The 15442-nt window shown below is 46.1% G+C and overlaps 1 protein-coding gene across 1 annotated transcript in view; it reads right to left on the bottom strand.

Moving 5' to 3' along the window:
• SLC5A1 (solute carrier family 5 member 1) overlaps positions 1 to 15442 on the bottom strand; it is a 77145-nt gene that overhangs the window by 58222 nt on the left and 3481 nt on the right. Inside the window, exons 2-3 of the mRNA XM_075831719.1 lie at positions 1166 to 1225; positions 128 to 232 (exon numbers count right to left, since the gene is read on the bottom strand). Of these exons, the coding sequence (XP_075687834.1) occupies positions 128 to 223 (96 nt within the window). The 5' untranslated portion in view covers positions 224 to 232; positions 1166 to 1225. The remainder of the gene's footprint in view (positions 1 to 127; positions 233 to 1165; positions 1226 to 15442) is intronic.

Here is a 15442-nt window from a genome sequence, read left to right as displayed (position 1 = left end):
AACATCTTGACCCACAAATACAGAAACTTCCGCATGAAATCAGTGTAAACATGAGGAACATGCAGAGTTGTCAGTTTGAAATTGACCCTGCAAATGTTCCCTGGGTATAAACTTAAGAGGAACTCACAGAGATCTTGGTGAACACATAAAGTAGTAGGGACAGAACAGAAAGGTAAATTCGAATCCGATCCCCTCCAAAACGTTTTCGTAGGTACTCTGGCATAGTCACTACCTAGGAAATAAATAGAGATTTAAAATAAGGATTCCGTACTGATTCCAGTCTGTAGGTAAAAACATTTAGACTCTGATGATATTGATATAGCACCAACACTGTACAAAGGTTCATGCTTACTGTACCCATTGGGGCTCATAATCTAAGTTCCCTATCAGTATGTTGGTGGGGTGTGGGAGGAAACCAGAGTACTCGGAGGAAACCCACACAAACACTGGGAAAACATACAAACTCCATGCAGATGTTGTCCTTGGTTGGAATTGCAAAGCACCAGTGCTAATCACCGAGCCACCAAGCTGCCCTGTTCACACTAGCATCACGGCTTTTGATTTTACAGAAGCCATTACGGATATGATGGATCTGTTTTGCAAGGAAACCTAAAAGATCCTGATGGATTCTATTGACTTATTATTGGTCTGTCAGTTCTCTGTTTTTTTTACTTAATAGAATAATGTAGCAGGCTATGCTAATCTGGCCGTCAAATAGAAATAAAAACTGACAGAAAATAACTAACGCAAATGTGAACAGAGCCTAACATTGACATTGACAAACCGTTACAATTGCTATATAATTCAGGCTCTATTCACATGTCAGTCAATGGCCAAATTATCCAACTAAATATGGATAATATGGCATTTAGTTGCATTCATCGGTGGCATGTCTCGGGCATATACAGTACGTTAAATGTATACCAGAAACACAAACCTCTCTGCTACTTTTTTGCAAAAAGCCATATAAAATACTGGACCATGGCATTCTCCAATGGCATAAAAGACAAATTTCCGGCATTTATATAACACATTTGTTGAGAGTTTAAATTTGCCTATGAAGTTAATAACAAAAAGATCCACTCCCTGATTAAAAACTACCAAAGTGGATACAAATAAATATTTTTCAGTAGAATTTGGAAGAATGTCCATTATTATCACTTACCCCTGCTTTCACATAGATTGGCACAAAGATCCATCCTAGAATGACCACAATGACCAGTGCCTGAAAAAAACAAAACAAAAGTCCTATAAATATCAGAAAATTCTGTGATTGTGGCCTTTTCTGCAAAGTAAAATTTGTATTAGGGTATGTTCTGCAGCAGAATCTCCAAAAACCTCAGGTAATTCAGTCACAGAAATCCGCCAAAAATAGTGCATTTTTGCGGCGCATATTGCTTCGAAATCGCTTTAAAGAGCGCCACACAGCCCCCTGTAGAGCGCGCCACACAGCCCCCTGTAGAGCGCGCCACACAGCCCCCTGTAGGGAGTGCCGCACAGCTCCCTGGTAGGAAGTGCTGCACAGCCCCCTGCTATGGAGTGCCGCACAGACCCCTGGTAGGGAGTGCCGCAAAGACCCCTGGTAGGGAGTGCCACACAGCCCACAGCCCCCTGAAAGGGAGTGCCACACAGCTCCCTGGTTGGTAGTGCCCCACGGCCCCCTGGTTGGTAGTGCCCCACAGCCCCCTGGTCGGTAGTGCCACACAGCCCCCTGGTCGGTAGTGCCACACAGCCCCCTGGTTGATAGTGCCACACAGCCCCCTGGTTGATAGTGCCACACAGCCCACAGTCCCCTGGTTGGTAGTGCCACACAGCCCACAGCCCCCTGGTAGGTAGTGCCACACTGCCCACAGCCCCCTGGTTGGTAGTGTCACACAGCCCACAGCCCCCTGGTTGGTAGTGCCCAACAGCCCCCTGGTTGTTAGTGCCACACAGACCACAGCCCCCTGGCTGGTAGTTCCACACAGCCCACAGCCCCCTGGTTGGTAGTGCCACACAGCCCCCTGGTTGGTAGTGCCACACAGCCCCCTGGTTGGTAGTGCCACACAGCCCACAGCCACCTGGTTGGTAGTGCCACACAGCCCACAGCTCCCTGGTTGGTAGTGCCACACAGCCCACAGCCCCCTGGTTGGTAGTGCCACACTGCCCACAGCCCCCTGGTAGGTAGTGCCACACTACCCACAGCCCCCTGGTAGGTAGTGCCACACTGCCCACAGCCCCCTGGTTGGTAGTGCCACACAGCCCCCTGGTTGGTAGTGCCCCACAGCCCCCTGGTTGGTAGTGCCACACAGCCCCCTGGTTGGTAGTGCCACACAGCCCCCTGGTTGGTAGTGCCACACAGCCCCCTGGTTGGTAGTGCCACACAGCCCACAGCCCCCTGGTTGGTAGTGCCACACAGCCCACAGCCCCCTGGTTGGTAGTGCCACACAGCCCCCTGGTTGGTAGTGCCACACAGCCCACAGCCACCTGGTTGGTAGTGCCACACAGCCCACAGCCCCTTGGTTGGTAGTGCCACACAGCCCACAGTCCCCTGGTTGGTAGTGCCACACTGCCCACAGCCCCCTTGTAGTGCAAGGACTACGAAATGACCCTGATAGCTGGCTGGCAATAGACATTCAAAAAAGGACAACTGTGCAGGAGCACACAAAATACCCAGCTTTCCCAGCTATCAAATAAATGTGTGGATAGCTCTGCTATCTTCCAGCGCCACTGTAGCTCCCTGAAGGAGCGGAATCCCCATGTGGCCGGGGATTCCGCACCTGGAGCGCTGTTTGATGTCTGTCCATATATGGACAGTGACATCAGGGGAAACTCCTGTAGCGGAATCCCCGTCCACAGCGTTGCTGACGCTGTGACCGTCGATTCCACTCCAGGAGAAGCTCCTGTCGTCTGTGTCCATGACATCATTGGCTTCTCCTGGAGTGGAAGCCCCGGTCATAGCGTCTGCAACGCTTTGATCGGGGATTCCGCTTCAGGAGTTTCCCCTGATGTCACTGTCCATATATAGACAGACATCAAGCAGCGCTCCAGGTGCGGAATCCCCGGCCACATGGGGATTCCGCTCCTTCAGGGAGCTACAGTGGCGCTGGAAGATAGCAGAGCTGGAAGATACCTCCCTGCTCTGCTATAGTGCCGTCGCTACCGCTGTAGCAGCCGCAGCAGTTGCTAGCGGCGCCACCGCCCTCATGCCCGGTGTCACCGCTAGCAGCCACTATGGCTGCTGCAGCGGTAGCGACGGCCACTAAGCTAAGAAGCGCCCGGGTGGAAAGGCGACTGCAGTTAGTGTGTGTATCCCCGCTGGTAGTTGCAACGGCGAGGGGATACACCCGCTGGCGCCCTGCGCGACCGCAGTGGTCGAACGTATCCAAGGCCATGCCGGCCGTCAAAAAATGGGACATGCCCTATTTTCGGCTGTTCACCCGGCCACCTGACTCCCATAGAAGTCTATGGGGCCGGGTAATACACGGCCATCACTTGAATGTGCTCCAAGTGACGGCCGTGTCTTCCATCGCTCGCTCTCTCCTTCTTCTCCTCACAGTGCGAAGTGCATGTGAGAAGGAGGAGGAGAGTATTTTTTTGCTCCCTGTAGGAGTGGAATCCCCAATCCCCAGCCACAGCTGCGGCAACGCTGTAGCCGGGGATTGGGGATTCTGCTCCAGGAGAAGTCCGTGACTTTACTGTGTCCATGTCCATGGACACAGTGACATCACAGACTTCTGAAGCGGAATCCCCGGCGATGTGGCCGGGGATTCCGCTCCAGGAGAAGTCCCTGCCTTCACTTTGCATATATGGACACAGTGACGTCACAGACTTCTGAAGCAGAATCCCCGGCGATGTGGCCGGGGATTCCGCTCCAGGAGAAGACCCTGCCTTCACTGTCCATATATGGACACAGTGACGTCAGGGACTTCTGAAGCGGAATCCCCCCCCCCCCCCCCCGCTGTGGCTGGGGATTCCGATCCAGCAGAAGTATCTCACTTCACTGTTGGACAGTGAAGTGAGGGACTTCTCCTGGAGTCAACCCCTACAGGAAAGTAGGGGGAGGGGATGCCATCTATGGGGGTTACTATGTACAAGGGGGCTGTGTGGCATTACCTACAGGGGGGCTGTGTGGCATTACCTACAGGGGGCTGTGTGGCACTATCTACAAGGGGGCCTGTGTGGCACCACCTACAGGGTGCTGTGTGGCACTACCTACAGGGTGCTGTGTGACACAACCTACAGGGGGCTGTGTGGCATTACCTACAGGGGGCTGTGTGGCATTACCTACAGGAGGCTGTGTGGCATTACCTACCGGGAGCTGTGTGGCACTACCTACAGGAGACTGTGTGGCACTACCTACAGGGGGGCTGTGGCAGTATCTACAGAGGGCAGTGTGTGGCATTATATACAGAAGGAAGTGTGTGGCAAAAATTTACAAATGAAATTCATTCGATTTTAAAATGGACAGGGAAAAAAACGGATGCAAAATGTGTCAAAATCGGCCGTTAAAAACGGCAACACGGCCCGGAACGGAATCGGAGCGGATGCAAAACGGATGCAAACCGGACGGGAAAAACAGCCCAAAAAGGCAGATTTTATCGGCCGACACTCGGACCCTGTCGTGTGAATAAGGCCTAATGGCTTTCAGATTGTGGCAACACAAAATATTTTTTTCTTTGTAAAAGTAGTAAAACATAAGAAAAACAATATAAATTTGAAATCGCCGTAATCATATTGACCAGCAGAACAAAGTTAAGTTGTCGTTTTTAACGCACTGTTCAAGACGTAAAATGAAACCACAAAAAATAATGGAGGAATCATATTTTTTTCCAATTCTACCCCACAAAGAATTTTTTTTCAGTTTCCCAGTACATTATATGGTACTCTGAGGGTATGTTCACATGGCCTATGTTCGGCCGTTTTTCGGGCCATAAACGCCTCCAAACATCTGCCCATTGATTTCAATGGAAAAAACGGCGTTCAGTTCCGATGGGCCATTTTTACGCGGCTGTTTTGAAAAATGGCTGCGTTAAAAAATGGCCGCAAAAAAGAAGTGCATGTCACTTCATGGGACGTTCTTGCAGCCGTTTTTCATTGACTCTATAGAAAACAGCTCCAAAAACGGCCGTAAAAAACGCAGCCAAAAACGCTGCGAATATCACGAGTGACTTAAATAACTTCTGAAAATCAGGAGCTGTTTTCCCTTGAAAACAGCTCCGTATTTTCAGACGTTTTTGGTTAAGCGTGTGAACATACCCAAAATAGTGCCAATAGAAACTACAACTCCTCCCGCAAAAAATAACCCTTAACACCACTCCATTGACGGAAAAATAAAAAAAGTTATGGCTCTTGGAAGGTGGGAAGTAAAAAACGAAAACACGAAAAATGAATGTTTCATGTATACCAAGCAAAATGACTGTAAAATACAGTCAAGCACCATTTTAACATTATTTTTTTAATTCCTCATTTTTTTTTCATGATCTCTGATTGCCATCAGTAAATAGAAATATTCTTGTTTCTAGCAAGTCTGAAAACGAGTAGACCTAATACTTCTCATAGGTTTGCTACAATTGTAGCCAGGCAATACAATGGACGCTGAATAGATCAGCAATACAAATCTCCTTTCTGTCCTGTGGGGTTGTTACAATGTATCAGTGTAGGTAATGGCTATCAGATTTGAGTACAAAGAGGATTGTCCAAACTGGATTCATTGTAACAAACCCTCAGCTGTCAGAAGTATTATTTCTCTACTAACTTTCAATCTCTGGGTATAAACATTGAAAATGATGAGAAAACACAACCTATAATAAAAAGTCTAGTTGTTGACACAAAGTTATTCTACTTTTTCTCACTTTTTATTACTGAAGCGGCTTTACCCTGGAAACATTGTGCTCCATTTTATGCTTTTTAATGTTTTTGGTTTATTTTATTTTTTTTACTAAATATTGAAATAAATAACTATTAAGGTCAGTTCACACTGAGTTTTTTGACACGTTTTTTGACGCGGAAACCACATAGGAAAATGTGCCAAAAAACATCTCACGGGAAAAAGAAGGGACATGCCCTATCAAACTGAATTTTGAGGCAGATTTTCTGCCTGCAAAAAACTCTGTGTGAACCCAGCCTTATTAGGGGTAGTTTACACTTTTTGAGGCAGATTTTGAACAGCCAGCATTGTTTTAAGGCCCTGTTCACGCTGAGTTTTTTGCAGGCAGAAAAAATCTGCCTCAGAATTCCTTCAGGAATTTTGAGGCAGATTTTTAACTGCCTGCACATATTTTTTAGCGTTTTTTCGTGGCATTTTTCGCAGCAAAAAACACTCAGAAATGAGCGTCGCATTTCCGAGGCAGCTTCCGCATAATCAGAGCCAAGAAATACTCTTTGTGAACTGACCCTGAGGGTATATTCACACATAGTGACCAAAAAACGTCTGAAAATACGGAGCTGTTTTCAGGTGAAAACAGCTCCTGATTTTCAGACGTTTTTTTAACAACTCGCGTTTTTTCGCAAGGGTTTTTTTACGCCCGTTTTTGGAGCTGTTTTTCAATGGAGTCAATGAAAAACGCCTCCAAAAACGTCCCAAGAAGTGTCCTGCACTTCTTTTGACGATCAGTCATTTTATGCACCGTATTTTGACAGCGACGCGTAAAATAAAGGCTCGTGGGAACAGAACATCGTAAAATTAATTGCAGGCAATGGGCAGATGTTTGTAGGCGTATTAGGGGCGTTTTTTCAGGCGTAATTCGAGGCGTAAAATGCCTGATTTACGTCTGAAAACACTGCGTGTGAACATACCCTTATATTGCTCAAAATGCTTGGTTTACTATGAACAAAGGGTGCCTGTAGCCAGACGGTCAAACTATAGGTCCGAACCATAACCACCATCTGACTAGTCCCACAGGGAGAAGGAATAATCGCAGTAAACACTTCAGGACCACAACAAAGGAAGATCCAGCCCCGTTGCCTCCATAGTAGTACACTCTTCAACTTACACGTGAGTATATTCATACCCACGTTATATCTTCATACGTACTACACTATGGCGATTTCACAATGCGTCTTTTTGTTGTGTTTTTATTTCAATCACAGCCACAAGAATCACATCCAAAAAACGCATGCAATTTTTAAATGTTTCAGCTGTAATCTGTTATGAAGTGAATGGTCAGAGGCTTACAGCTGCAACACTACAAAAACGCATGCATTTTTTCAAATGCATTATTGTTGGAGTATTTTAAAACACAAAAAAAGCATCAAAAACACGCAATGTCAACCCGGATCTTAGGGCTCATTCAGACGAATGTGAATAATGGCCGCGTGCTGCGCAGGAAAATCACGCGCAGCACAAGGACCCATTGATTTCAATGGGGCCGTTCACACATGCAGGAGTTTTCATGCAGCGAGAGTCCGTTGCGTAAAACTCACTGCATGTCCTGTATTGGTGCATTTTTCATGAACCTATCACCCATTGAAGTCAATGGGTGTGTGAAAATCACGCACAGCACACGGATGCATATCTGTGAGCTGTGGGTAATTTACGCATCAATTCAATTGAAGAAAAAAAAGATGTGCTTTGCGAGTGCATGAATAACGCATGCCACTCGCAAAGCACACTGATGCATAACGGACCAGATTCACTCGCGTTTTTCACGCGCGTGAATCTGATACGCTCGTGTGAATGTAGCCGTAGGCCTTTTTCACACCAACGTGTGCATTTTGCACGTGCACAAAACGTAGCGTTTTTTCGTGCGTTGCAGTTCCGTGTGTCATCAGTGAATGATGCGTGGCTGCGTGATTTTCGCGCGTATGGCATCGTTATGACACTCCTGTTTTTATGTTTAAAATCAGAAATGAAGGAGGTGCTTTTATTTTTGCCTTCATTCCTTAAACAACTGTTGCGTGAATCACGCGCAGCACACGGAAGTGCGTCCGAGTGCCGCGCGTGATTATCACGCACCCATTGACTTCAATGGGTGTGTGATGCGCGAAAACCGCTCAAGTACAGGACATGTCGTGAGTTTTACACAGCGGACACACGCTGCTTGAAAATCACGGAATGTCTGGACGGCCCCATTGAGTTACATAGGTCCGTGCGACGTGCGTGATTTTCACGCGCGTATCACGGACGTGAACTACACTAGTGTGAATAAGGCCTTAGACTGATACATAACGTTATTTACATAACGTAACTTTATTTGCATAACGCTGGACAACTCATTTGGCAAACTCTTTTGTTGCTCTTTTTCTTGAATATTGCAATGAATTATCTTCTATACAATGCTGTTTGACTTCAAGTCATTGTTAATTCTTTGAGGTATTAACCTTTCACCCCATGTGAGTTTTTTTCCATTAATAACATTACAATAAACAATGAGAGGTTGTGTGTTAGTTGTGTAATATTGTCACTGAAAGCTTGTGGATAGAGTGTATTCTGAAGTTGTAGTTGAGGCGCGTTTAGAACCACATCCAAAAAACGCATGCGCACCTCAATCATTCATCGTCTGAATACACCTTTAGGCTAGATTCACACAAACGTAACAGATTTACGCGTGTAAAAAATGCGCGTACATTTGTCCGTATGCGATGCGTTATTGCATCAGTGTGCTTTGCAAAGGGCATGTGTTTTTCACGCACTCGCAAAACACTTCTTGGAATTGCACTTCAATGGAATTGATGCGCAATTCACACTTGATGTGCATCCGTGTGCTGTTTTCACGCACCTATTGACGCGCGTACGTGCGTGAAAACGAACCAATATAGGACATGCAGTGAGTTTCATGAAACGGACACTCGCTGCCTGAAAGATCAATGGGTCCGTGTGCTGTGAGTGATTTCCAAGCACAGCACACGAACGAGTTCCTTCAGGCCCCATGCGCACGACCGTAAAAACTCCCGTAATTACGGGTCGTAATTACGGGCCGTAATTACGGGCCCATAGACTTCTATTGGCCACGGGTACCTCCCCGTATGCTTACGGGAAGGTGCCCGTGCCGTTGAAAAAGATAGAACATGTCCTATTTCAGGCCGTAATTACGGCACGGGCAGCCCATAGAAGTCTATGGGACTCCCGTAATTACTGGTGACTACGTGTGTGCACCCGTAATTACGGGAGCGTTGCTAGGCGACGACAGTAAATAGTCACTGTCCAGGGTGCTGAAAGAGTTAAACGATCGGCAGTAACTGTTTCAGCACCCTGGACAGTGGCTACCGATCACAATATAGACTGCCGCGTCATCCAGGGAGGTCGGGCTGGATGTCAAGGGAGGGACGCGTCACCAAGACAACAGCCGGGTAAGTATGAATTTCTTTTACTTTTATTACGGAAAGGGCTGCCCCTTCTCTCTATCCTGCACTGATAGGCTGGGTTCACACGACCTATTTTCAGACGTAAACGAGGCGTAATATGCCTCGTTTTACGTCTGAAAATACGGCTCCAATACGTCGGCAAACATCTGCCCATTCATTCGTTTGCCGACGTACTGTGCCGACGACCTGTCATTTACGTGTCATCGTTTGACAGCTATCAAACGACGACGCGTAAAATGACTGCCTCGGCAAAGAAGTGCAGGACACTTTGCAACGTAATTTGAGCCGTTTTTCATTGAAGCCAATGAAGAACAGCTCAAGATTACGGGCGTCAAAGACGCCTCGCAAAATGCGAGGAGGAGCTTTTACGTCTGAAACGACGCAGCTGTTTTCTCCTGAAAACAGTCTGTCTTTTCAGACGTAAAAGACAGTTCTCGTGTGCACATATCCATAGAGAGAAGGACTGCCAATTAGTGCAGTGCAATTTTGCAGCCAAAAACGTGCCCGTAAATACGGGTCGAATACGTGTGACCAAGGACCCGTATTTACGCCAGTATTTACGGGTGGACAAAAATACGGTCGTGTGCATGAGGCCTTAGGAATTTTGAGGTTGAATTTTTCTGCCTACAAATTCCTCTGTGAGAACAGGGCCTTTGAATTGTTCAGTGCAGACTGAGCTAAATGGGGTTACAGGCAATGTTCCCTCTGAGGCTGGATTCACACGAGCACATTACGTCCGTATTTCGGCCGCAAGTCCCGGACTGAACACAGTGCAGGGAGCCGGGCTGCTAGCATCTTAGTTATGTACGATGCTAGGAGTCCCTGCCTCGCTGCAGGACAACTGTCCCGTACTGTAATCATGTTTTCAGTACGAGTCAGTTGTCCTGCAGTGACTCAGGGACTGCTAGCATCTTACATAACCATGATACTAGGAGCCCGGCTCCCTGCACTGTGTTCGGTCCGGTACTTGCGGCCGAAATATGTTCCATCCATTACGGACGTAATGTGCTCGTGTGAATCCAGCCTAAGTCTTGGCAGCTCCATCAACGGTGGGCGATCTGATGACCAAAAGTAATACCCCAAGTAAACGCTAATATAGCATACTAGATAAGAGAATAAGAAAACTTATTTTAAATTAGTTTTAATAATTTTTTTAAATACTACAATATTACAAGTCCACCAGTAAAATAGACAGTTATAAACACCAATTATAGGCATCAATGAAAGTATCCCTCATTACACCACTGTCCCTGTAGATAGCGCCACACAGACCCCTGTAGATAGCATCACACCCCCTCCCTGTAGTTAGCACCACACAGACCCCTGTAGATAGCATCACAAGCAGCCCCCTGCAGATAGCGTCACACCCCCTCCCTGTAGATAGCGCCACACAGACCCCCTGTAGTTACTGCCTCACAGACCCCCAGTAGATACTTCCACACACATCCCCCTGTAGATAGCATCTTCCCCCCTGTAGATAGCATCACACATCCCCCTGTAGATAGCGTCAACCCCCTGTAGATAGCATCACACGCAGCCCCCTGTAGATAACGCCACACAGACCCCCCTGTAGATAGCACCACACAGCCCTCCCTGTAGATAGTGCCACACAGCCTCCCCTGTAGATAGTGCCACACAGCCCTCGCTGTAGATAGTGCCACACAGCCCCCCTGTAGATAGCATCACACAGACCCCCCTGTAGATAGGGCCACACAGCCCGCCCTGTAGATAGGGCCACACAGCCGCCCCTGTAGATAGTGCCACACAGACCCCCCTGTAGATATTGCCACACAGACCCCCCTGTAGATACTGCCACACAGACCCCCCTGAAGATACTGCCACACAGCCCTCCTGTAGATACTGCCACACAGCCCCCCTGTAGATAGTGCCACACAGCCCCCTGTATATAGTGCCACACACAGCCCCCTTGCATATATATTGCCATACAGCCCATTTGTATATACAGTGCCACACAGCCCCCTTGTATATAGTGCCACACAGCAATCCCCCCTGTATATAGTGCCCCACAGCAATCCCCCCTGTATCTAGTGCTACACAGCCACCCTCTCCCCTTGTATATAGTGCTACACAGCCCCCTCTCCCCTTGTACATAGTGCTACACAGCCCCCCTCCCCTTGTATATAGTGCTACACAGCCCCCCTCCCCTTGTATATAGTGCTACACAGCCCCCTCTCCCCTTGTATATAGTGCTACACAGCCCCGCTCTCCCCTTGTATATAGTGCTACACGGCCCCCTCTTCCCTTGTATATAGTGCTACACGGCCCCCTCTTCCCTTGTATATAGTGCTACACGGCCCCCTCTTCCCTTGTCTATATTGTGCTACACAGCCCCCTCTCCCCCTTGTATATAGTGCTACACAGCTCCCCTCTCCCCTTGTATATAGTGCTACACAGCCCCCCTCTCCCCTTGTATATATAGTGCTACGCAGCCCCCTCTCCCCTTGTATATAGTACTACACAGCCCCCTCCCCTTTTATATAGTGCTACAGAGTCCCTTCTCCCCTTGTATATAGTGCTACACAGCCCCCCTCCTCCCCTTGTATATAGTGCTACACAGCCCCATCTCCCCTTGTATATAGTGCTACACAGCCCCCCTCCTCCCCTTGTATATAGTGCTACACAGCCCCTCTCCTCCCCTTGTGTATATATAATGTTACACAGCAATTCCCCCTGTATATAGCGCTACAAAGCCCCCCTCCCCTTGTGAATATAGTGCTACACAGCCCCCCTCCTCCTCCTGTGTATATAGTGTTACACAGCAATTACCCCTCCCTGTATATAGCGCTACAGAGCCCCACTCCTCTCCTTGTATAGAGCGCTACACATGCCCCCTCCCCCACAGTTCCTAAAAAAAAAATTGTGTTTTATTCCAGACTAGGGGTTGACTGAAAATAATGGTGGCCTCTGGGCTGTGTAGTTCTCCTTTGATTGCCATGTTATAGTTTATATGCTGACAGTATACAAGAGATGTAAAAATGTATTTCAGGCAGAAAAATTTGAGGATGATTTAAAGAGAATTCAGCCTTTGAAAACCAGACGTTTTTGCAGCAGAATTTTAAAGTGTTTTTAAAGTGTCCTTTCGTATTGTTTCTGGTATGGTCAGTGAGAAATGTTGAAATTCTGCTCCAACTACGCCTCGTTTTTTCAAACAGCGGTGTCAAATTTTGCCTCGTACGAACTACACAGCTTTGTACCATTGAAAACAATGGAAGGCTGTTTTCAGGCATTTTCAACGTGTATTTTGGAGCGTTATACAAGCGTTTTATGCTCTGAAATACGCCAGAGAATAAGTTGTGTGAAAATGCTCTCAAGGAGTTATCTAGGATTTTAAAAGGCCATAAATATTAGATCGGTGGGAGTCTGACTCTCAGCACCCCCACTGATCAGCTGTTTAAAGGGGCTGTGGCACTCATTTGAGCGCTGCAGCCTCTTCATTGTTTACATAGATTTTTCAGTCTGGTTCGTACATGCACACGCCGTTACTTTCGTAGCGGCTGTGCATGGTATTGCAGCATTTTAGTGAATGGGACAATGAAGAGGCAGCAGCGCTCGGATGAGCGCTGCAGCCCCTTCAAACATTTGATCCGTGGGGGTTGCGAGCATCTGACCTCCACATATCTAATATGGATGGCCTATAGTAAGGACAGGCCATCAATTTTAGAATCCTAAATAACCCCTTTAAATAATTCCCTGCTGGTTCAGTGTATACACAGGGTTTGCTCTGGTGATTTCCATTATAGGAGCTCATCAAGGGATGTGTCTGTTGACAAGTTTATAGACAGTTTCCAATAGAAACTATGAACGATAAATGCAGCTCTGAATTACAATACAAGCGGTAACTAGAATAAATACAATATAAGTCATGCAAAGTATTTACTCCGATTTCATGTAGGTTATGTAGATTATATCTATACAATGCATTTGGAAAGTTTTCAGAACCTTTTACTTTTTTCACATTTTGTTATGTTGGGGCCTTGTGCTAAAATAAAAAAAAAAAAACGTTTTTCCCCATGATTCTGCACTCAATACCCTAGTATGACAAAATGAAAACAGAATTTTAGAAACATTTGCAAATTTATTAAAAAAGAAAAACGTAAATTTCACATGGACATAAGTATTTAGACCCTTTGCTATGACACTTGACATTTAGCCCTGGGAGTCTCCCATTTCACTAGATCATCTTTAAAATGTTTCTACACCTTGATTGGAGTCCATCTGCGGTAAATTAAATTGATTGGACATGATTTGGAAAGACGCACCCCTGTCTATATAAGGTCTCACAGCTGACAATGCCTATCAGAGCAAAAACCAAGCCATGAGGAGGAAAGAACTGCCTATAGAGCTCAGAGACAGGATTGTGTAGAGACACAGATTTGAAGGGTACAAAAAAATGTCTGCTGCACTGAAAGTTCCCAAGAGCACAGTGACCTCCATAATTCTTAAATGGAAGAAGTTTGGAACAAACAGGACTCTTCCTAGAGCTGGCTACCCCACCAAACTACGTAATCGGAGGAGAAGGGCCTTCGTAGGACGGAGGGCCAAGAACCCAATGGTCACTCTGGCTGTGCTCCAAAGATCCTATGTGCAGATGGGAGAAACTTCCAGGAGGTCAACCATCACTGCAGCACTCCACCAATCTGAGCTTTATGGCAGAGTGGTCAGAAAGAAGCCTCTCCTGAGTAAAAGACAAATGAAAGTCCGCCGTGAGTTTGCAAAAAAGCACCTAAAGGAGTTTCAAACTGTGAGAAACAAGATTCTGTGGTCTGATGATACCAAGATTGAACTTTTTGGCCTCAATTCGAAGCGTCATGACTGGAGGAAACCAGGCACTGCTCATCACCTGCCCAATACCATGCCTACAGTGTTTTTTAGCGGCTGGGACAGGGAGACTGGTCAGTGTCGAGCAAAATACAGAGATATTCTTAATGAAAACCTTTCAGAGTGCTCTGGACTTCAGACTGGGCTGAAGGTTCGCCTTCTAACAAGACAATGACCCTAAGCACACAACCAAGACAACAAAGGAGTGGCTTAGGGACAACTCTGTGAATGACCATGAGTGGCCCATCCAGAGCCCTGACTTGAACCCAATTGAACATCTCCTTAGAAACCTGAAAATGGCTGTCCACTGATGGTCCCCATCCAACCTGACTGAGCTTGAGCGGATCTGCAGAGAAGAATGGCAGAAAGTCCCCAAATCCTGGTGTGCAAACCTTGTGGCATCATACCCAAGAAGACTGGAGGTGGTTATCAATGCCAAAGGTGCTTCAACTAAGTACTGAGTACAGGGTCTGAATACTTATGTCAATGCAATAGTTTCGTTTTTCCTTTTCAATAAATAAGCAAAGATTATTTACATTCTGTTTTCACTTTGTCGTTATAGGGTATTGAGTGCAGAATGATGGGGGAAAACGTAATTTTTATTATTTATGTTAGCACAAGGCCTCAACCTAACAAAATGTGAAAAAATGTAAATGGTCTGAAGCCTTCCCGAATGCATTGTATGTAAATTGGCGTTCAAACATACATATCCTGAACATATCCACCAATGTAAGTGTTCCGGTAATTAAATAAATGCTTCATCAGTAATTACATATCACTATTTCATTAATTAATTTAAAGGTACGTAACTTTTCTTATAATTTATACAAAAAAATACAGCAAAGCCACAAAAGAAAACGGAGTCTATGGCCTGGACAGCCACCAAGTGTGTGTGATTAGAAATGTGTACGATATGTGTCTGATTATTTCAAGAAAATAAAGTAATACAGTCTTATTTTATAAGATATTACATTACAGAGTTTCTCTGGTCAATTAGATTCTAATTATCGCCTACTCTTTTCAGTGTTGGTTATATAAATACGGTGTTCTCCAGCGTGAATTTATCTGCACACACATAACCTGCTCCATATCATATAGTTAATGCATCACGCTCATAATCCTCTCTAAAAGTGGACTCTCATTTATCTACATGGAGACTATTGGCACAATAGGAAGCACTCTGCAACTTAACACGACTCATTAGTTCAGACCATGCTAGAAAATAACTATCCGAAAACTAAATAGATTTTTTTTATCCTTAACTATATCCAATTGATGAGGATTAGTGACAATCTACCCTAGCAAATTATTAAAACGT

This window comes from Rhinoderma darwinii, chromosome 1 (assembly GCF_050947455.1).
Source record: "Rhinoderma darwinii isolate aRhiDar2 chromosome 1, aRhiDar2.hap1, whole genome shotgun sequence".
Lineage (NCBI taxonomy): Eukaryota > Metazoa > Chordata > Amphibia > Anura > Rhinodermatidae > Rhinoderma > Rhinoderma darwinii.
This window is presented reverse-complemented; position numbering and strand designations above follow the sequence as displayed.